The sequence below is a fragment of the Ammospiza caudacuta genome, chromosome 7 (assembly GCF_027887145.1).
Source record: "Ammospiza caudacuta isolate bAmmCau1 chromosome 7, bAmmCau1.pri, whole genome shotgun sequence".
Classification (NCBI taxonomy): domain Eukaryota; kingdom Metazoa; phylum Chordata; class Aves; order Passeriformes; family Passerellidae; genus Ammospiza; species Ammospiza caudacuta.
The window spans coordinates 31955713-31978249 of NC_080599.1; the positions used below are offsets into that span (position 1 = coordinate 31955713).

At 36.5% G+C, this 22537-nt stretch overlaps 1 protein-coding gene across 3 annotated transcripts; it reads right to left on the reverse strand.

Annotated features, from left to right (window-relative positions):
- Positions 1–1356: 1356 nt before the first annotated feature.
- CCDC18 (coiled-coil domain containing 18) lies at positions 1357–22039 on the reverse strand. 3 transcript variants are annotated; one of them, XM_058808728.1, is made up of 24 exons: positions 21900–22039; positions 21526–21676; positions 20786–20953; positions 19775–19884; positions 18807–18935; positions 17171–17267; positions 16396–16517; positions 15488–15797; positions 15195–15298; positions 14925–15085; positions 14240–14460; positions 13332–13442; positions 12582–12713; positions 11742–11876; positions 11076–11153; positions 10530–10646; positions 9128–9295; positions 8530–8672; positions 7940–8103; positions 6947–7160; positions 6298–6397; positions 5168–5284; positions 4588–4733; positions 1357–1769 (listed from the first exon to the last, which is right to left on the reverse strand). In XM_058808728.1, exons 1-23 carry the CDS (start codon positions 22037–22039, stop codon positions 4602–4604), a joined length of 3324 nt encoding a protein of 1107 aa, XP_058664711.1. In that variant the 3' UTR covers positions 1357–1769; positions 4588–4601. The 3 variants fall into 3 exon arrangements, with proteins under 3 accessions (XP_058664711.1, XP_058664712.1, XP_058664713.1); XM_058808729.1 differs by lacking the exon at positions 21900–22039 and having other exon boundaries at positions 20786–20913; positions 21526–21670; XM_058808730.1 differs by lacking the exons at positions 19775–19884; positions 21526–21676; positions 21900–22039 and having other exon boundaries at positions 20786–20831.
- Positions 22040–22537: the final 498 nt, after the last annotated feature.

The following is a 22537-nucleotide window of genomic DNA, read 5'->3' on the forward strand; positions in this document are numbered from 1 at the left end:
CTTTCCAAAAGAAATAAACTGGCTTGAGCAGCATAAGTGGAATCCTTCTCAGGCAAGCAACAAAACAGCAAAATATCTAAAGATAAAACATAATTATGATTCTCCTTATTTATCAGGTTTGACCCAGAGTTTAACCAGATAAGTTAGTATACAGACAAAATTTCAGTGCAAATGCTATTTAGCTGATTCAGAGATTAGGCAAATTGCTTTTGCTGCTCATGCACATTTATATTTAGTGCATGTAGGAGGAGCCAATGAGGCTTTATGCAATGCTAGTTAGTGGAATTCCATTAGTGTTGTGATGCAGCTGCAATTAAGGATTGGTTATATTTTCCACTTGAAATCCTGGTTTGAAGGGCTTATGTATTCCACTGCTTGAAAAAAAATCAGTCTGAAATGTGATGCATACATTTCTAGGCTGAAGGCAAAGTGATGTACATAAAGAGAGTTAAAAATAAAGGTAGTTTAATTTGCAATTATTGCACCAGTCAACCAAATTCTAAGATCTTCCCTTTACAGTTAGGTAGAGAAAGAAATAGCTCTATTTAAAACACACAGTATATTTATTTCTGTAAGTAACAGTGGTTTTTGTCACATCATGATTTTCACAATAGCAGAATAAATAATCTGAAACTGCAGCAATACTTTGGATGAGCGTATCGTGGCTTGTCAGTGGTAGCAGAATGTGTGGCTGGTTTTGTAGAACCACTTAATGTGGAACATGTGGCATTTGTGGAACGTGTTTACATGAAGGGAAAGAGCCAGTACTGCCCAAGGAGTTCAGCAAACTGCCACTTGCAGAATTTCTGGATGCCTCAGATAGGTTTGTTGGCTAAGACACACTTTTAATATACAAAACACTTAACTGAGGTCTGGTATTCAAACTGAAATACATTCAGTTCTTTTCCTCTTCTTTACATCAAATAACTTTAGTAACTTGATTTCTGAAGTATGAATCACATGTCTTAATGCACATAAATCTCGTGTGCATTAATCAGACTTAGATTGATGCCTCAAAAGCATATTTGCAGTTTCTGATGCTTATGTAAATATAAAAGTGGGGCCACTAGCCATTCATACAAGCTTAATTGTGTAATACTTTTGGAAACCTGGAAATAAATATGTTTTAGAATGCATAGTTATGATGTGAATTTAATCAATGAGAATTTTTGTATGGATTTTTGTTTGATTAAAAATATCAAAAGAAACAACCTCAAGCTTTATGGCCCTGTCCCACAACCCTGTGCATCCCAAAGATACTGCTTGGAGTAAAGCAAGCAGGTTTTGCCAGTGTCTATAATCAAATCAGTGTCCAAAAACATCTTACAAACAGATAAATTTTAATAATATGTTGTGTCTGCATCACTGCATTTGTACAAAAAAAGATAAAATACTCCCAAACAAAAATTGCTAATAACATAGTACCATTGTGCTTTTAGTTAGAAGTGAGATATTAAACAAACATATAATCTAAAAACCTTGGGAAAATATGACAGCTGAAATTAATCCCTACAACTTAAAAAAATAAATTTTATTCTGAAGTATAAAAGATAAATTAATATGATATTCAATTAAGGCAATAATCTCAATAACAGCTGGAAAAATAAAAAGGTTGTCATCTGCTTCAGTACAAATAATTATATGCCTTATTTAGAAATACAACTGTAAAATGTCCTCTTGGAATGCACAGTGACAATGCCAGCAACAGCATCCCTGGGCTGCTGCTTGTCCCATGGGCAGCAGCACTCATTCCTTCACAGTTCTTGCACCTGAAACAAAATATGTGATTACCATAGCTAAATCCATTTGTACCAACATGTTACTTTTCATTATTAAACTTTAGCTTACAAACTCAAGAAAACTAAGAGCAGGTCTCAAGTCCATGGCTGCCATCTCAAATTCTGATTTATGTTATTGATGCATTTTTGTTCACTGTTCTTGTAACTGAAGTGCATTTGCTTCCTCCAAGAGCACAACTTACAAATTTTCCAATACCATATTAAGTTCCAGCAGATAAGAAGGAAAATGTTATGTAGAATATTTTTGAGAAGAAATCTTCCTATACAAATCCCTGTAAGAATTTTGTACAGTTTAAATGAACATTGTCTTTTGAAATAACTCCTCTGCACGGGGCTTAAGGTTTCATGTTGGATTGCAATATTGTTCTTAAGCTGCTAACAGTTCAGGAAGTGTCTGCAGAAACCCCATCAACAGTATCAAGGTATTAAGAGGGAAAAACCCTATGATGTCCACTAACACTGAGCAAGAAAAACAGCAAAACAAATGTTAGCTGTGTACAGAAGTAAATGCAGCCAAACACAGCATGTTTGACGTTAGGGGGTTTTTGTTAGTTTCTAGAGTTTCACTACCCCTACCCCTCCTTTTAAAAACAAGTGAATATGCTGGAACTAATTATTCATTTATAGAAAAAAATAGAGTTTTAGGTGTCTTTGGGATATATACACAGCAGCCATGTTTACATTAGTTAGTGCTGCAGCACACAAAGAGACTACCAGCCACTACTATTTCGCATCATATTATACTAAGGTTCTTGTTAATTATAAATTTTAAAAGAGGTTATGTTGGTCCTCTGTTTATCTATGTTTAGCTAGGTATTTATTCTTTATGAGGAATGCTATACATACTGTACAGAAACACTTGTAAGCAGCATATAAGCAGCTTACAGCTAACAAATGAAAGATTACAGTAATTCTTATTTTTTTAATGCTATGCAGTTTTTCAAAAATGTTGTAAAAATAATTTTTTAGAAAATTCAATCATTGTAAGCACTGATTTTTTCTTATATCATTTTAATACAATTTTAGTTCTCATTTCAGAAGGAACTATGGTCACAAAAAATTAGCTTGCTGTAAATCCAATCTGCCTTTTTTTTAATAAAGAAAATTACTTCAATTTCCCAGAAAAATGAAAAAAGCCATTCTTAATGTTCAGCAAGACATTTTTGGTTCCTTTATTTGGAATATTTACAGCTTCTAAGGGTAGCCAAGTGCTGTATTGTTACACAATTTTCACTGCAGATTGAAGCACAGTAAGAACAAAGAATAATTCAACTGAAAACTCTGTGACCTGGTTATTTTATGAGTCCCAAAGGGACAGAGTGGACCAGAACACAAATCAACCCTCCCAGCAATTCCTTCCCTGAACTAATATATTTTCTGTAATAAGCAAGGAAGGCAATGTATTAAGAAGAAAAAGAATAAGACAGACTGTACCCCTGGGCAAGACATACACGCTGCCTCTCCACCCCTTTTCCCTAAATAGATTAGGAAATTTATTTTAGAACTAGGACAGAAAATTTCTGTGCAAGTCTGGTCAATCAGTGTGCAATGTGCTACTAATGGAGAAAGTGTTTTCTTACATTATGTTAATATACTTAATTTTTAAACAAAGAAGGAACCATATAATATTGTAAATGGAGCCAGAAGCCTTCTGCAACATATTTCATGTTTACACAGAATGCTCCCAAAATCCAGTGGTTTTTCATCTACTTCACTACAATGAAAATAAAATTTCATTTCCTTGTCCCAAGTGTTGGGACACGACCAGAGCAGGTCTATTTTCAAAGCCTTTCTTAATCATTCTTAGGCCTCTTCCTACCTGGTATTCCTTAGCAAAAACAAGTCAATTTGTCTGGAATGAAAGAGTCTAGTCAGCAATTGTGCAGGGGCTAGCTAGGAAATTCTTTCTTTCAGAATCATCCCTTAGGAAAAGTTAGAAATTGTTAATGGTATGTGTGAAAGGCAGCAGCAGTCACTGTCCTGTTCTTGGGCATCATCAATAGCCTAACAGAATTCAAGATGGAAGAGCTGACATTGCTTGAATTTGCAGTGAAACCAATATATAAACTTTATATTCAGCTGGGACACAGCCAAGCCCTCATGATCTGGAATACCAAAGGCCTTTGGTGTTCACACAGAAATGAGGCTTCTCTGATCCCTCACCCTGGGGAAAACAAACACATAAATGCAGCATAACCAAAGTAACAGGGACCATCCTGGCTTTGGTGTTGAGCTCTAGCTGGCAATCATCCTTGACTGAACTTATTTCTGCAAAAGCCTGTTTATCTCAGACCCCATTTGTGTTTGTAGAGACTGATTCATGCACCAAAGCCAAGATTTGTGTAATTCACAAAGTTAGCTGTCTTCTCAAGTCCTTCCACACACTCCCATTCCCTAGGCCAAAACATTCTCACTTCTCCTTCCTACAGCATGCTGCAGCTCAGGGGCCTTTGATGCAATCATTTTCACAAGATAGGTACCTAGGTCATAAGAAGCTCTCATCATACAGCATATTGCTTTGTTTCATTTCAAGGAAGACCATATCATCCATAACCAGAAAATCAGGTGCCTAAAGATAATCAGGAACCAAATTTCTCCACAGAAAGCAGACAATTAAGAGTTTGCCATAAAATCTGTAATTTTAAAATAATCAAACTTAGGAGATAAGAATACAATGATTCTGGGAGAAGTAATGACACATTAAAGAGACACCATATCATTTCTTCCAGGCACTACAGTAATGGCATTAAAAATTGATCATTTGTTGTCTATCCAAGGTATGTTTTACCTTTCCAAGAGCTTCTAGGCTATGTTGTTTTCTTTCATTCTTTTTTTCTTCAGCTGATTTATTTCCTGATCTCTCTGGAGCAATTCAAACTCTTTTTCCCGAAGCTCATCTTTGGAATGCTGGAGTTTTTTCTCTAAGCTCTCAATCTGAACAGAAAATGCAATTAAATCAGAACCAATATTTTAACCAAGTCAGAACAATTGTATTTAAGAAAAAACCAAACCCACAAAATAAACAAAACTCCCAAATATTGTCAGTATTGACCCTGACTTTGATTCCTCTGTCAATTTTTTTATTTTGTCCACATTTTCCTTTACTAAAAGAGCAGTTTGGGAGCCATATCATAGCAAGTGAAAAATCATTTTTCATTTTTGCACTGCTATAGCCTGACAAAATTTATAGTTTTAATTGACAAACATCTATTTTTACTGGTATATTCCTTCCCTCTCCCTACAATAAAAAAAGAGGTTTTATCTTCTAGATTAAATCTGGCCAGCTATTGAGCCCCAGGATCAGACTCTCTCATAGAATTAGCTGCCCTTTGTTAGGGGAAACTGTGTTTTTGATTAAGCAGCATTACCTGTTTATTGCATTCCTTAATTTCCAACTCTGACTTCTCTAAATTACACTGTAATTGAATTATTTGTTGCTCCATTTCTCCCTTATGCTCACGAACTGTCATATCCAATTGTGCAATCTAGAGGTAAAAAAGAAAGAAAAGGAAATATTTTATTTTGAAGTAATATGCAGATTTTAAGAAGCCATATTACAAACTATGAGAGCAAAGTGAATGAAATTAATTAAAGTATTCTCTTGAGTAGCCAATATAAAGCTACACCCTAGCTATTTCATTTAAAAAGTGGCTAAACAAAAAGAAAGGGAAAATTGGGAAAAAGTCCATAACTGAATATGTTAGGTCCTCACATACACATAATGCAAGTTATCCTTTTCAATGAAATATGTGTAATTTATTATACCAATCCACCTTGTTAGGAAGTGCCAAATTTTGCCAAACCAAAAAAATTGAGCTTATCAAATGCTTTGATGACTTCCTGGGGCAGTTCACAGGGCACTGTGGCAAAAATACATTGCAAGATCTGTCTTCCTGACAGTGTCAGTTCTTTGAGCAGACTTATTCAAATCCCACTCCTTCTCTCTGAACCTCAAATATTCTTGAAGACAAAGGCTGGTAACTCCTTCAGGAAGAGGTTTATTATAAAGTGACAGAAGCAGAATTTTCCCATGATGGGCATCAAATCCTGAAGCCAGACCAAAAGTTTGAAAATATTTCAAGTGAGCTACAGAAATTTATCCACAACAAAGATACCATTTCATATTTAGTGGCTGCTTTAATGTGAATCAGAGAAGCTGCAGTGCAACAAGGAAAGGAATCTATCATCTCCAAGCACCCTTCAGCACAGACCTCTCCCTCCTCCTAGCAATCACCAAGATGACAACAGCTGCCCCATGACTGCATCACTAATGAAGAGTCTTGGGACAGGGTATGGCATAAGGTTTCTGATTTTCCTGGTACATAAGCCTTCAACAACATACAGCTGGTTTGAAGTTGGCACTGTGCCTGTAGGAACCAGTAGAGTTTGAGAAAATACATCAAAGCAACCAAACCTAGCAGGCCTAACCTAACTTTTTGTGACTTATCTGCTATATAACAGGAATAATTGTCAGTAACATGCTTAAAAATTATCTCACCTGAGCTACTCTTTGTTTCAGTTCCCAATTCCTTTCTTTCAGTGCTTGGTCCATGTCAAGGAGTTCCTGCTTTTTGTCTTCAATTTCATCCTTGCAATACCTGAAATTCTCATACATTTAACTGCTTAATGCACATTCAGTTGCTTAGCTTCAAATACCCAGCTTGAAAATCATGAGATCTATTACTTACTTACAGCATATTACCCTAAAGGTGAATTGATTGCAAGGAAACAAACCTAAATAGAATCATTCTGTTAATTACATTCCAGTTGGGGAATTCTAAGTAACTTCCTTATTCAATTTATTTAATTGACTATATCAGGATTCTTTAAAAAATAAAGTGTCATTAATTTGTGGTCAGAAAGTAGACTGGACAATTTGACTATTCTTATGATTACTTCACAGCTTTAAGATTCCTAAAATAATTTCAGCAGATTTTAAAACAGAATTCCGCAAAAAGAATTCAGCACCACTTTTAGAAATTAAAAACGAGCCAAGGATCTCAAGTATGGAGCTATCTGATGGCCCCAAACCACCTAAAATTATAGAGAGCTGCTAAAAACATTAAAAACCCCATCCAAACTACTTGCTATTCTTAAGGAATGATCAACATAACTAAGTTTTCATGACAGAAAAGATAGCAGCTCACCTGAGCTCAGTTGTTAGATCCATGATAGCAATGTTCTTCTCCTCCAGAGAGGACTGTGCATTCTGCAATGCATTTTGCAACTCCTGGAGCCGTGTCAAAGTGATCTTTAATTCTCCACAGGCATTCTGTAATGCAGATTCCAGTTCTGCTATTTTCTGTAAGGCTTTCCTGTGGCAAGTCTCACTTTGAAGCAGCTTATCTTCAAAATCATTCACTATTTTACACACACACCACAAAAGAGAATGTTTAATCATCAGTACATCAGGGTCTTCATGCAACATCACTACCTAGTAGCACTTGTGGTCATAATAAATTTCCAGTATCACTATTTTTAGGACAATCTAGAAAAACAGTGACTACTTATATAAAAATATGTTTATGGTACCTAAGTATTTGCTAGCTTTATTCAGTTCATAATCAACAATTGACCTGAAACATAAGGATGTATCTAAAAACACGTGGCCAAGAAGGCAGTGCAGACACAGTATAGTAACTGACCATGCAGTGCCAGGAATAGTGCAAGCAGAATTGCTGCTGTTTCTCTGGCTTAAAACAATGGTCCAATTAAACTAAATGGAAGATGATGGATTGGAATGTTTGTTATTTCCATAGACTTGTGGGGTTTTCTGCTTGTTTCAAAGAGCTGCATTTTTTGAATAGCATATGCCTTTATTAAAGCTACATGTCTCATTTGACTATTACATTAAGAATCTGCATTACCAATTTACAGGGAAACCACTTAGTATTTCACCTGGGGTGAAGGTATATACCACAAAAATGAGAATTTGCAAAAGTATGTGAAAAATGTTTGTGATATTTTTGGGTTGTGGGGGTGTTGTTCATTTAGGTTTGGTTTTGTTTGGGTTTAAAAAGATAATCATTTTTTGACCCTTATGTACTTGATTATGAAAGGGGGGGGGAGGAAAAATGTCCAATACATAGAGAGGAACAGTTTAATAAAAGGAACCCTGAGAAACAAAATAGCCAAATTACCCTCATTTGCCTTTCTGTTGAGCTCTGATCTTGCTTCTTCCAGAGTGATTTCCAGCTGATTTATCTGCAGCGCTTTGTTTGCACCATCTCGTTTTAATTGCACTACTTCTTTTTCCATGCCAGTAAGTTCATTCTTGCACTGATCCATCTCCAATTTCATCTGTCTAAGAGAAGCAACCAGAACAAAATGAACAAAGGAATAACAAGAGCAACATGCTCTAAGACAAGTGTTTGTGAATAAAATGGAAAGAAAAGCCATGTTAAGTAGGCCTTTCTTGTAATCAAAGCTATATTCTTTAAGACTAGCAAGCTCCTGCAGAATGTACTCTCTACAATTACAAGCAGCTGATATGGTTATGATTTGAACTGCTATCTTAAGGCTGAGTAGGTTGCCAGGACATGCATTAATTCCACTGGAAAACTGTTCCAGAAAGTCATGCCTCTGCTAGTCAGAAGCTTCCCTTCTGATTTCCAGTCTGTGCTGCCAGAGACTGATGTGTAAGCCCAGAGCTGAACAGCATTTCACACAGCAAGGGTTCTCATCCATGTGCCCATGTGCAGAATACTTCTCTCATTTATCCTAAACCTACCTGATTGTACAATTCAGTTCAGCCACCTTCTGCCTGTTTAAATCTGCTTCCTGAGCAGCTAGGTGCAGTTTCTCCTCCACCTTTCTCAGCTCATCTTCTGCACATGCTTTCTGCTTCTGGAGCTCTTTTTCCAAAGTGGATACCTATTGGAAATGGTATTTAAAGAGTAGTTTCAAATTGAATACCAAAGAAATACACATTCTTGTCTTGTAGCTCACACAGGGAGAGTTTTTACACAACAGATTTCTTTATAGTCTGTATGTAATTTAAAACTAAAACTCTGCACATTTGAAAGAAAAATAGTTTCTAGTAAATGCAATAAGATGTAACTTTCTGAATTTAAATGCACTTCTACTTAACTGCAGTCTAGGGTTTGATTTTCCAAATACCTAGCCACTCTAATGCTAACTAGAATGTTTGATAGCTCAGAACCTGGATTAAGATAAAACAAGCCACTAAACTCTTTATTTTACATATATCAAATAATAATTATCAACTCAGTTATCAAATAAATATTCAGATTTTATAGGTATTATGAAAACATATATAAGGCACTTAATTTTCTCCATATATGTAGACAATTCTCACCATACTGTACCTGTTTTTCAAGTTTAATTTGATTATCTTCCAACTCCCCATTTCTAATAGTTTCTTGCTGTAACATTTGCTGCTGATGATGCAAAGTTTGTTGCAGGAGAATATTTTGTTCACTCATGTCCTGAATAGTCTGACCTTTAATTTTTATTTCTTTCTGCAAATAATGAAGCTGAAAAGACATTTATTTTCCCTTACAATAAAGCATTTTTATTTGCAGTTGTTTCAGCTATTGTCTCTTAATGAACACAGAATCACACTTGTGATGCAATAAAACTTTTGTGTCAGAATTTAGTTGCATTACAGTTTCAACAGTACATAACAGACCTCATAATTCATCATTGTATTATGCTTTACACACTGAGGAAAGCAGCAACTTCTCAGTCAGTCCCAGGTTTTGATTCTTGCTTTCTAGATAGCACTTGACAATATTTTAAAACCATACGTAGCAGATTTTTAGTTAGAACTACTTTTCTTTCTGCCAGTCTTCTTTATTTCTCAGAAAGTCCTTGTTTTCCCCTTGAGATTTTGTTCTCAGTCCTCCCCTTTATTTCTTTTTGCCTGTATGATAATAGTCATTCCAATAAAAAAAATTTGAGTGCCTAACTTATTTTATATTGTCTAATCTGGTTTCTCAGTGGTGAATGCCGAGGGAACTGTTCTGGAGAAAAAAAAAAAGGGAGTGTTCTTGGAAAAAAAAAATAAAGCCTCACTTGCCACACTTGATGTTTCACACAGGATCCAGTCCCCTCACATGCAGTATAGCAAGAGCAGGGCTCAGGGCTCAGGAAGCAGCAGTAAATATCCCAGGTTTATGTGACAGACCCCACCACTTCCATCAAGCTAATCCTGTCCAGGGTCCAGCAGCCTCCACTTGACTGAAGCCTCTCTCAGCAGGGAGGCCAGCAGTGACATGATCAACCTGCTATATAATTACTTCACCCACTAATAAAAATTCCTTCTAATATTTAAAGTTAACTCTTTCTTGCTTTCAAGTAGTAGTGGAAAGTAGGATAAAACTCAGGGTTCTAGAAGTAAACATTTTTTTATGCCCAGGACTTCTTCCCCATTAAGTTGAAAAACAGATCAATTTTGTGCCCTTAAATTTATATTACAAGAGTGCTCTCTCCATTTTTTCATGGTAATGTTTTGTTTCACATTATTCTGATTTTGTTACCTCTTTCAACAATTCATTTATCTTGGTGCTTCTTTTCCCTTAAATTACCCCGTGGTTTTGAGTTATGATTTGATTTTCCCCTTTACCCTCACAAAATGTATCATTTTTTCCCAGCTTACATCCACAGGTCCTGTTGCAAATTTCGGCTGTCATTTCACAAACTTTTAGATTATATCAATCATAACAAGTGTTCTCTGCAATACAGAAGGGTTTTTAAACAAACTGTTACCTCTTCAGACCTTTCTTTCAGCTGATTTTCAAACATCTCCTTATTTTCTTGAGACTGACTCAAATACAGTGCAACTTCTTCCTTACATACATTTAGTGCCGACTCAAGTTGTTGTACCTAGGTGAATGCAATAGATTATTTAAAATTGCATGGCATGGTTTGTATTAACTGGTCTAAAAATTGTATTAAAAGACAGCTTTGTGTAAAACATCAGAAAAGTTACATTTTTATCATATGAGCATTAAAGCAGCCATGGAAGATTATAATTAACTTTAAAACTGGAATAGTCTTTGTAACTACAGTAATTGCATTAAGCAATTATGCATTGCACAATCTCTTACTGTAGGTTTCATCATACTTTTAATTAAAAAAAGAAGACAAAAAAAATGAAACAACAGACAAAAAAATACTTCAGACAAATAACTTGTGGAATATTTACTTAAGAGAAATTTATATAAAACAGTTTTTCTATAAAAGATAAAAGGAAACACACTGTTACTGCAAACTTTAAAACTATTATTTGAACATTACAGAAAGTTTACTAACTTTGATTTTTTCTTCTCTTAACTGACTTTCCAGCATCTTCAATCCTTGATCTTTCTTGACATTTTGCTTTTCCATTTCCTGTTTTTACAGACATTTTTATTCAAGAGAACCATCTACAGATATTACATAACATTCATCAAATGTTATAAAGTTATAAATAATTTAATAAAAACTCATAATTGGGAAAAAACACAGATCAGTGTATCTAAAACACAATTGCTTGTATAATGTATTTGTGTGCATGATACTCTGAAGTGAATTTGGTTGCTGAGAATGTCTCTTCATATTCTGCAGTAGCAGGCATTATTAAAAGGAATAAAATATTATCATAGTAGAACATTATTGGTTTTCCACCTAGTGCAGGATTGATGCAAACATTCTTTATCCAGATCTCTTTCATTAGAGAGAGAAGCCCAAGGGTCAATCCAGAGGCATAAAGAGAATGCTAAGACAGAAAATACTGAAAGGTCATTAAAATTTGACCAATATATAGTAGTAGTAGTAACTGGTGACTACACTAGATTCAGTCAATTACTCAAACAAGAATTAAGAAGCATAAACATCTTTCATTTTCCCCAATTTTTCCATGTATTTATGAACATGTTCTCCATTATTTTTGGTCTCTTGCTTGATTTGCATGTTAAGAAAGTGAAGAGCCAGCCTTACCTCTCTGTTTCCTATCAGCAGCCCATCCAATGATTCAATGTGATGCTGTTTATGTACAACCTCTTGTTGCAAAATGGATATTATTTTCTCTTGTTCAACAACTTGTTGATGTTTCTTCTCCAGCTGTGTTTGAAGCTGTCCATAAGTAAATAGTAATTTAATATTTTAATAACAATGTATTCATCTAAATATGTGATTCATATTTATGCACCCATCATTTTATAAGGAAAATTAAATACATTACTGACATCAGCAGCATTGCATATTGTCAAGAAATCCCAAGAACTTAATATCTTAATTCCAGAGGAGAATGAGAGCAGACAGAGTGCAATTGTCACCAACCAACACAATAAGACGTGCATCCATTCTTTACTAAAAGATGAGAAGCTTCTTAAACAGCTAGAAATAATCACAGTTATATTTCTAATCACATGGAGAAACATTTCTTCTCTAGAGACTGAAAAACCCCTGAATGCAGATGCTCCTAAGGCTCAGTTTGGCAGAGGTTCAGGCAACAAGAACACTTTTAGAAGCTGTCATGCTTTAAATCCAGCAGGCACTAAAGCTATACTTTTTTTACTGTGTGTTTGGAGCAAAAAACAACAGTACTCTTCCTAAGTCCTTATTTCTCTTCAGTTGAGCAGGATATGAATATTTCAGGGGGAAAGTTGTATAGCTAGCTAGATAGAGATGTACTAAAATCAGGCGATGTAGGGAGAATAAAGAGGTTTTTAACATAACATGTTAATGGATGTGTCTCAAAATTACCAGACAAATCAGTACAGGAAAAAGTTACCAAGTATAACACTCATACATAACACCACACCATAAAGGTCTTACTAGAGCAATCTGTTTCTCCATTTCTTTTTGCTGCTTGAGGTGAAACAACTTTTCATCTTCAAAAGCAGAAGTTATTTTCCCATGTTCTTCACTGATAGTTGTTTCCAGCTCATGAATGCATCTGTTTTTTCCCTGGGAAGTGGCAACAATAAAAGGACTGAATAAAAACATTTAGCTGTGATATTAAGTTATTTGATCATCTGGTTTCTAGATTTCATAAAGGAACAGCAAACAAAATTCTGAATTTACACAGAGCATGTGTCATCTCCAAGGATGTCAGACTGATACCACAGGTACAGAATATCAGTAAATGCAGCCACTACAGACACAAGGTGTCTGCCAAGATGGATTATGGCACAGGGAACTCCTGACAAAGACAAAAAGAAATTCTATATTCATATGGATAGATGGAATCTTTAAAATACCCTTTTGAAGACTTTTTAATTTACAAACCTACATGTATGTCACTGAAACAAATGGCAATTCAACAGGGCCAGATCTTCATTGCATATGTGACCACAAGGAAAACATAACATGCTCATTAATAACTTACCACATTCAAGGGCAGGGAAAAAATGATGCTTTATTTCAAACAAGATTCTGTTTTTAAAACCTGTGTTCCTAAAATCTGCACAGATTATTTAGCAGATCTGAAAGGCCCCACATTTTGAATACAAGGAATACTATTATATCAAGTTAAACTTTTATGTATTTTTAAATAAATGTGGTTTCTCACTGAGAACATTTTACCATGAGTTCCAGTTCCAACTCAACATTTCTTTCTGCAGCAGTGGAATAAGCAATAGTCTTTTCTTCCAGCTGTTTCTCAAGTGCAGAAAGCTGAGAAGACTTTTTTCTTATCTGAAATTAAATATGCACAAAACAGCATGTAGACAACTGTTGCAGTTTTATTCAAATATTTGTATGCACTTTCTTATCACCAGTTCCATTTTAGCTACTACTATAGTATTTTTAATAAACTGTTTGGTTGATTTTGTTGACCTATTATATTCTATTACTTACAGAGAAATATTGAGGACAATTTACCTACAATTTATCCAATTAATTATCAGTGAAATAGCTTTACATATTCATAACATTTGCATTCGTTATTAGGAAATAACTGCAAAGCTCATTATGCTGAACTCTGTAAACATATTAGAACCAGAATGGAAACATTAGCAATTTAATTTATTTACCCTGAGAAAAGGTGAAGCTTAAATTTTTTCTTTTGTGACTCCCTGGTAATCATGTTCATCTCTGGCAACTACAGTAACATTCAAGGAGGAAAAATACAACTGTTGCTTCAACCTGTTTCCTAGGATTACCCATTAATTCAACCACACAAAAGCAACAAGACTGTGCATATTTTCCACATAGCAAATCAAAGTAGTAGCAGAAAAGCCTACTAACCTTAAAACAGTATTTCTGACAACTAACCCTACACCAGCTTTGAAACGGTATTTCTGACAACTAACAAATTAGGGTGGCTAAGCCTTTCTGCTTGCTGAAAAGTTTAGTTTGAATTTTTCTCAAATTAATCAGATTTTTAAATTATTATGGCAATTGCAGTTTTTCCATAACTATTGTCTTAATTATCTTTGATTACTGACTGAAGAAAAAAGGGCATATTCTTTTGAGTGCTATTTAAAACTTACTTCTCTCTCTAAGCTGTTAGTTTTTGAAGCCTTCTTCAACAGGTCTTCCTGTATGGTTTGAAACTGACTGGTTCTTTGAGCCATGCTGGTCCTCAAGGCAGAATTCTCATCATCTGCTTTTATCAGTTTAGTGCGTAGCTCTTCTATCTCTTTCTGGAATTTTTGCCTCACCTTTTCAAATTGTTTGCTTATAAGTTCCAACTGTTCACATTTTCTCCTCTCTCAAAGTAGAAAAAATAAATTTAAGATTAATTTATAAAAGAACATGCAAACCAATAATGTAACTCAATGCAGTGACTCATGAAAACAAACAAAATACAGACAGCATCATACAGGTGCCCTGACATAATTCCATGTAGCAGTCCTAACAGTAATGACAGAAGCAATCAGAGAAACACAGCAGGATACAAAGAGTCAACAAAAATACAGAGATTTTAGCACAATGTGCCTAAAGAAAAAAATACATTTCAACACAACTCCTAGCTCAGCTATTGCTGAACAAGTAACTTAAGCAGCTGAAGAAAGAAATATATTGTGTCTGCAGAACTTGACAGTTTCCAAGGTGGCAAAATGCTCCCTGTTCAAACAAAGCACACAAGCTGTAAAACCAACTTGAACCCTTGCAGAACATTTCTGTTCTGTGGATTAATTAGACAGAACTGCACAGCTATTTCAGCAAGCTTACCTCCTGGATTTCTGATCAATCTGACAGGCTCTGTTTCCAGGTCACATAACCTGCTGTTTCCTTGTCCTTCATTACTGTTAGAAAGATGCTCAGCTCCAGTACAGAGAGTTAAGTTTGCATCAGGCTTCTGAATTTCTGTTTCTTTCATTGCCAGTTTAATGCTATTATAAAGAAGGACACAGATATTTAACATTCTGTCTGCATGTTAATTCTCATAGCACCTTATCATCTGCCTAATTTTGCTGTAGCTCAGTGACCAGAAAGTTATACCTTAGGTCTGCAATCAGAGGTTTACTTGATTCACCACAAGATTCAGGGGTAGCTTCTTTTTCTGAGGAACTCAGGAGCTGGTGTTTGAAATGGTGCCATTTAAACTAAAAGTTAACAGAAATCAAAGATCTATGAAAAATCAGCCTTTTATTGCTTTACAGCATCCTTAATTCATGTGTTATATTGGCATATGAATTTTAAGACACATACCAGGATATTAAAAGTTTGGATAATTCAATCCTTAAAATGATTCAAAACATAATACACTGTTAAGGCTGTAGCAGTTACTCTACCTCTTCAGGTGTACTTAAAGACAACTGAGAAATAATGGTTTCCAGGATGCTGAGCTCTTCCCTTGAATCCTCTATTTCTTGATGACATAATTTCAAGTGGTTCTGTTGCTCTGCAGTAAGTGCTCTCAACTCTTCATTTGCACTTTTTAGAGCATTTTTCTCTTTAAGTACTATTTCTTTTTCAGAAAGTTCACTCTCCAGCTTGATGATCTTCTGATCAGACTGACTCAGCATTGATGTCATTTCAGTGTTCTTTGCTTCTAGAGCTTTAATTTCTTCTTTTGTGTTGTGATTCTCTTCCTTTAATTGTCTAAAAAGACATTTAAAAGGTATTTTCATTACTAGAGGCAGAGACTTACTGAGGAGACTCAAGCTAATGTAAAGGTGTTCCTACACTGCCCACTCTTGCCAAAATGGCCTAAAGAACAACGATTAAGACCGAAATGTGAGTGTGGACAAAGCATGTAAATTGAATAATCCCAAAATATCTGTGCAGGTGCTTGTCCAAACCTAAAAATTCTAAAGACAATCAGCTGATGGTTGTCTTCCCTCATTAAAGCAATGAGGGAATTACCAAAGAACTTCTGAAGAGTTGGGACACAGAGCAGTCCAGAGCAGGTCTGTTCCACGAGCTGCAGTCAGCATCACAACCTCACTGAGGCCTGAGTGCAGCCCATGGCAGCAGCAGCAGCCAGTGAGCCCATGAACAGTGCCCCAGAAGGCCTGGGGGGCTTCTTCCTGGGAATGGGGGCAGCATGTGGCATTAAAGGGTTTAAAAATTACTTACAGAAAGTGAGCAGAAATGTATTGAACTATATGAATTGAGCAGAACATTCACAGTGACAGCTGCAACATACAAGTTCTTGTAAAAACACTGTGCAGAGAATTTTTAAAAGCCTCTGTGTTACCTTAGTTGCTCTTCTAGGATGTCTAGATCCTTCCTGTAGCTGATACACTTATCATTCAGCTTCTCTCTTTCTTTTTCACAATTAATTAAACGTTCTCCCAAGACTACTTCTTCAGCTTTAGCCTTAAAAAGCAATTATTTTTCATTACTGTACAGCAATAAACCAAGCTTTCGTGTCAAGAGGCTATTTTAAAAATAACATAATGCTCTTTCTGGTAGTCAGTAGATAATCCTATTGCTCACTATTGTGAAGAGAAGGCAAGAAGCAAAGAAATTTTCTTTTTCTGTCATTTAGGAAAAAATTAACTTAATATTTTAGGGCATATTTGTGGTTGGCAGCCTTGTTCCATAAGGAAAAAAGTCAAACAAAACAAAAACCTCTGTAAGAGCTAACTTAGGGAGATTACTCCATTTTCATCACAGATCTTCTTCAGCACATGTCTCATTGAACAGCTTATACATCTAGAGGAACAAGAGCTTTTAAAGAATCTTGTATTTTTAAAATGTAAACTTCCCAGCTGGCAAGCAGGAGACATAAGAAACAGCAGCAGTATTGGGATACTGCAAAGATGCAGACTCAGCAAAGACAGTGTACAATTATATAATTGAATTTATCACTACAAACACTTGCTTACCCTGTCCCACTTCTTTAGGGCTCTGCCACCAACAAGTGGAAACAATTGATTCACTGGTGACCCTGTTGCTATTGGCTGCCTGGCCTATTGGAAGAAACATCTTCACACCACGGCAAATACAAGTGAAGAAAAAACTCTCACCTTTTCTAATTTTTCAGTTATTTCTGCTTTATACCTTGTAAAAGCCCTTGTCAGCTCCTCCACATTCAACAAAGCTTCATTTCTTTGCTGTTGTGCTCTGTCAAGCAAAAGATGCAAACCAATTTTAAAACCCACATCCTCCAGCCATTAATGTAATTATCTTCTCCAGTTACTAAAAACTGCAGTAATTGCTCCAGGTTCTTCCTTTCTTCTCCCAACTTTCCAAGCCCCAGACACCACACTGTGAGACTCTGCTCCAAGAAAGAACCCAGAGCCCCCCTGGTCCCCTCTGTCACTCCCCAGCACTGGCCCTTCCCCTGTCATGGCTCATTAGGGAAGGAGCTGCAGAGTGAACTCAGCACAGCTCAGGTGTGCAGCCTGTTCAGGACAGCCAACAGGGGCACACAGGAATTCCTGCTGCTCCAAAACATTTCTCTCTTCCACTCAGGGGCTGGGGATGGGGCAGTGCCTCATCTAAGTACAGCCAACCCTCAGATTGGGGTGTCTCAGTCTGGGGACCAGTGCCCGTCTGGACATGGCAAAAGTATCCAGAGAAGGGGATAAAAGAATTTCAGAACAATAAAATAGCATTAGCCTAAAGCACTTCAGGTTGCCTGTAAGTAAGTTGTTGCAATTAATGATTAAAATTAAACCATAATAATTGTTGATACTAACCATAACATCGTACTTAACACCTGGCAGAAGCTCAGCTTTTCTGAAGTACAAAAATATTTACATTTACATCTAGTAACTAAGTACAGCTAGTTCCAGCCCACATGCTCTGAAGGAGCAGCAATCATAAAGCAAAACATTTCTTCAACCAGCAGTGCAAGCCCCACAGTATTTCTGGATTTTTTTGCCTTAAGAAGGTTAGAGGTTAATTTCATGGGTAGAGGCACAAGTCAAAGAGTTTGCATTTAAAAGGTTCAAGAAATGTTGTCCCAAGCCATTAATTCAGGTAAATTTTTTCCCCCAGGTAATGCAGTTAAATTAATAGGGAAGGTTGGGATCTTTTTATTTATTCCACTTCTTTAAAATTACATTTTGGAGCTGATAGGAGTCTTCATAGCAACTTGCAACAATCAAATTCCCAAAGTCCCTCCAGTAGTGACAGAGCCACTAGGCTAAAGGAGGCAATAGGAAAGGGAAAAGGGAACTGAGATGGAATTACAGCACCCTTTCAACAGTATCACACAGACAGGTAAGATTAAGGATAACGTAAAAATGTTCTCTTAAGTTGTTCTTTTATCATTTTCCTCACACCAAGGAATACTGCTGAATACCAGCTGCTGAGCATGCACTCCAGGTTCTTCCAAGACAAGTACAAAAATAATTCAGGAAAAATATATTCTGGACACTGAAGCTTTCCACTGCAGTACCTCCATTCTGAAGGACAAACCAGCTGATAAACTGGGCACTAAAGTGTGCTATCAGCCCGCAGCTATGAGCTGATCTCAAGATTTTAAATGTGCCCATTTAAGTAATCAATACCTTACCACAGAATTTCCCCTTTTTTAAAAAATAACATCCTTAAAACAGAAAAGTCATTTGATTCCACAAAGCAAACCACTGCCAATGGAAATAAGCACTTATGCTCTATTATTCTATGCTCCATTTCTTAAAATTAGTTAATTACCTCTTTCCTTGCTTGCTTTGTTCAATTAACTCAATTTTCAGAATTTTATAGCCCTTTTGATATCTTTCCAACATCTGTTCTCTTTCCATTGCTGTTTTCTGATTTTGATCTAGTCTATCTTCTGCATCTCTAGCAAATAAACAAAGCATAATAAAAAATAAGAACTTTTGGTAAAGAAAATAGATTTCTGTTGTTCTTTAGTGCATAGAATGTTACAGAAGTGCTAGACAAACAGGCTAGAACTCTCAAAGCTAGGTCAGGAGCACCCACAGTCTGCAAACTCCCCAGAGTATGTCTGCAGCCTGGAGTGGTATCTGACTTATCAATAGGCACCAGGTGTCACAACTGCCAAGGACCCAGAGCGGACTTTGTGTCATGAGCTCTGATCATAGAAATCACATTTTCTCTGCCAACAGGTGTGACTGGGAAAGAACACTAAAATATAAATTTAACATAAGTATTTTTGCTTTTGTGAAGTCAGACTACTGAAATATTAATTGAATATTCCATAACATGAGGTTGTAAGGCAAGGTGATAACCAGGGATGTCTTCCTGACACCTCTGAGCAGCATTTACATCAGTTTTATCTGGCCATTTGCCTTGATTAATGTACTCATGAAGAAAGAATCCTTCATGTTACAAAGAGCACAGGTTCAGAATTATGTATGCTTGTTCCAAGAGAATCTATGTGGCCATGTAGCAAACAATCACCCTCACCAGCACATTCCTATTCAGCACACATTGCAAACTGGCTTCTTTCAACAGTCTTTATTATTTTTTCCTCAGTTTCTTGAAGTTCATTCAGCACAAGCTAAACCATGTCCCTCCTCCTAGAAATGGCTCTGAAATGAAAGTTTCAGACCCGAGGTTATATGACCCACAGAGTACCAGAAGTTATGTCATCCCTAAAAAGAGACTGGACTAGCAGGAAGACAACAATAAAATATTGATTTGAAAGTACACATTACTTCAGAATTTTATCTTGAGCTGAAATTTCTGCTTCCAAATTTACAATCTGTTCTTTCAACTTCGGAATGCTGATTAAATGTGTAGCTAAAGCACCCTCAAGATATGAAATCTGAAATACAAACATATTTGGGGTTTCATTAACAATTGCATATATACAGGTGAGAAACAGAAGAACAATCTGCTTGCTAAATGACAGTGCTCTTAACCCTACTGTAAACTATGTTTGTTCATTTACACCACCTTAACTCCAATTTTCTGCTCATTTAACATTCTTTCCAGTTCCAGGGATATTCTGTCGAGCAAAATTATTTCTTTAGAAGTTGATCTTGTGTCTTGCTTTTCCCCACAAGTTTATATCCAACTACTTCTTCTTTCAGTGCCAGGCAGTCAAACATTTTGTTTATCTATTTATTTGTACTGTTTTGGAGATAACATTTCTCAAACAAAATCCACTAAGCATAGCTATGTCTTATTAATATTATATATAAACCAAATAAAGCAACATAGTTGTCCTGAAATAAACCTGTACAAACAAATGTAATTAAATCAGTACTGATTTATTAGATACAATACTCCTTTCTAACTCATCTTCACTTTTTTCAAAATAGCAATATTAATCCAAGCTGAGAGATGAGCTATTTTAATTTCCTAGACAACTGACTACTGTGCCATTATTATTCCCATTAGTGTCCCAGACACATGAATGTAAGTACTAAATGCATTAGTGAACTATTTTCTGTCATAGTGAGTTTTTCATTCTGTGGCTTACTGTCTTTAGACTAAACTTTGGAACACAAGTAGATAGAATTCATAATTAATATAGTTGTTTTGCCCATGGAGATATATATTCCAAACTATTCTGTCCAAGATTAATATTGATTATGAAATACATACTAAATATTAAAACTTACACAGATTAAAATAAGACAAAACTCAGCACATTCTGCTTGGAATTCTAAACTCAAAAATCACGGCCACTGGGTGTCTTGGGGCACACTAAAGATACATACTTTTGTTTTTGACTGCATCAATTCAAAGTTCATTGTTTCCACTTTGTTCTTCAGGTAGTGATTCTGAGAAGTCAAAGATGCATTTTGCTCATGAAGGGCATCGAACTTCTCCTGAAGTTGTTCATTTTCTTCCACAGTTTTATCCAAAGTTGCGGATACAGAGTAAGACTAGACATAATAGCATGTTTGTTTATATATATATATATATATATATATATATATATATATATATATACACACACACACTCTTATCTAAAAAAACATCATAGAATCAAAACCAGTGTGAGTTGAAAGGGAACTTTAAAGGTCATGTACTCCAACCACCCTGCAATGAGTAAGGACAACCTGAAGCAGATCAACTTGCTCACAGCTCTGACCAACCTGACCTTGAATGTTTCCTGGGATGGGGTCCTGTGGCTGTGCTGCACCACCCTCATGAGTAAAAGCCCTGCTACATCTCATCTAAATCAGTTGAAAATCCTTGTCCTATCCCAACAGGACCTGCCAAAATCTTTGTCCCCATCTTTCCTAGAAGCCTCAAGCACTGAGAGGCGGAGCAGAAACTTCCCCACAGCACGGGGAAGTTTCTCAAGGGATACTATGTTTAAGGTGCTCACTTGACATCACTGCCCGATTCTACAGTGTATCTACTCCAAGCCCAGCAGCCAAAACTGCTCCAAAACACAGCAAAGGAGAGAAAGCCAAAGTAATAAAAAGGAGTAACGAAGAGAAATATTTACTTTGCATTTTCTTTGGAAATCCTGGCGAGATGTTCTCCCAGAGTTCTTCTTACAGCTGGAAAAGCCTTGACAATCATAATTGGGCTGTACAAAGTCCTGCAGAAGGACATCTGTAACCTCATTGAAGCAGTGGCTGTAATATTCCCTTGTACTAGTTTTAGAGGGAGAGCAAAAAGTCAGTACTGCCTTTTTCTTTATTAGGTTGCTCATAAAGACCATTCAAACAAAAAGCAGAAAATGAGATAATCACAGTAATCCATCGCACAGAATACAACAGAGCTAGGCTACAAGAGACAGGAGATTCTCATTCCAGACACACTCATACCTGGAAAGCTCTTTCTCTACAGTTTGTAGGTTTTTTTTCACACTCATACCTGGAAAGCTCTTTCTCTACAGTTTGTAGGTTTTTTTCAGTTCTCCTCAGCTGATTCTGTAATGACTGTACGTTTGCAAGCAGGTCGTCATCAGCATCACTTTTAGAGCAAGTCCACATGCTACATTCCATTGGTAACATGCATAAGGCTAAAGTAATATTTAATATTAAAACACTGTTAAATGGGCACGAAAACTACTTGCAAAAATAAAAAGAAAGATGAAAAAAATAAGCTCAATTTCCAAATGTACACATTTCACACACTCCTCCTTCCTACGTTCAGTAGATAAAAGTAACAAATTGTCTTTTTTGTGAGTAGTTCTGTATGCATTCATGAAGTACAAAAAGCCCCATGACTTGCCATACATGAAAACTGGAAAAACCTGCTGTACATTATTTACCAAGAATCCGTCACGCAGCGCATCGCAGAGCTCCGGCAGTCCGGTGCACCTGCCGGGGAGCCCGAGCAGCGAACGGCGCACTCGCGAACGCGCTAAACTCGCCTCACTGCCCGTGACCAGCGCAACGAGAGGTGAAAGCGAACCGGCCCCGGGCGGGCGGGCAACACCAGAGCCAGGGCGGGGAGCGCCGCAGGGGCACGGGGCGCAGGCGGCCGTCCCTGAGCTCCGAGCGGGCCGA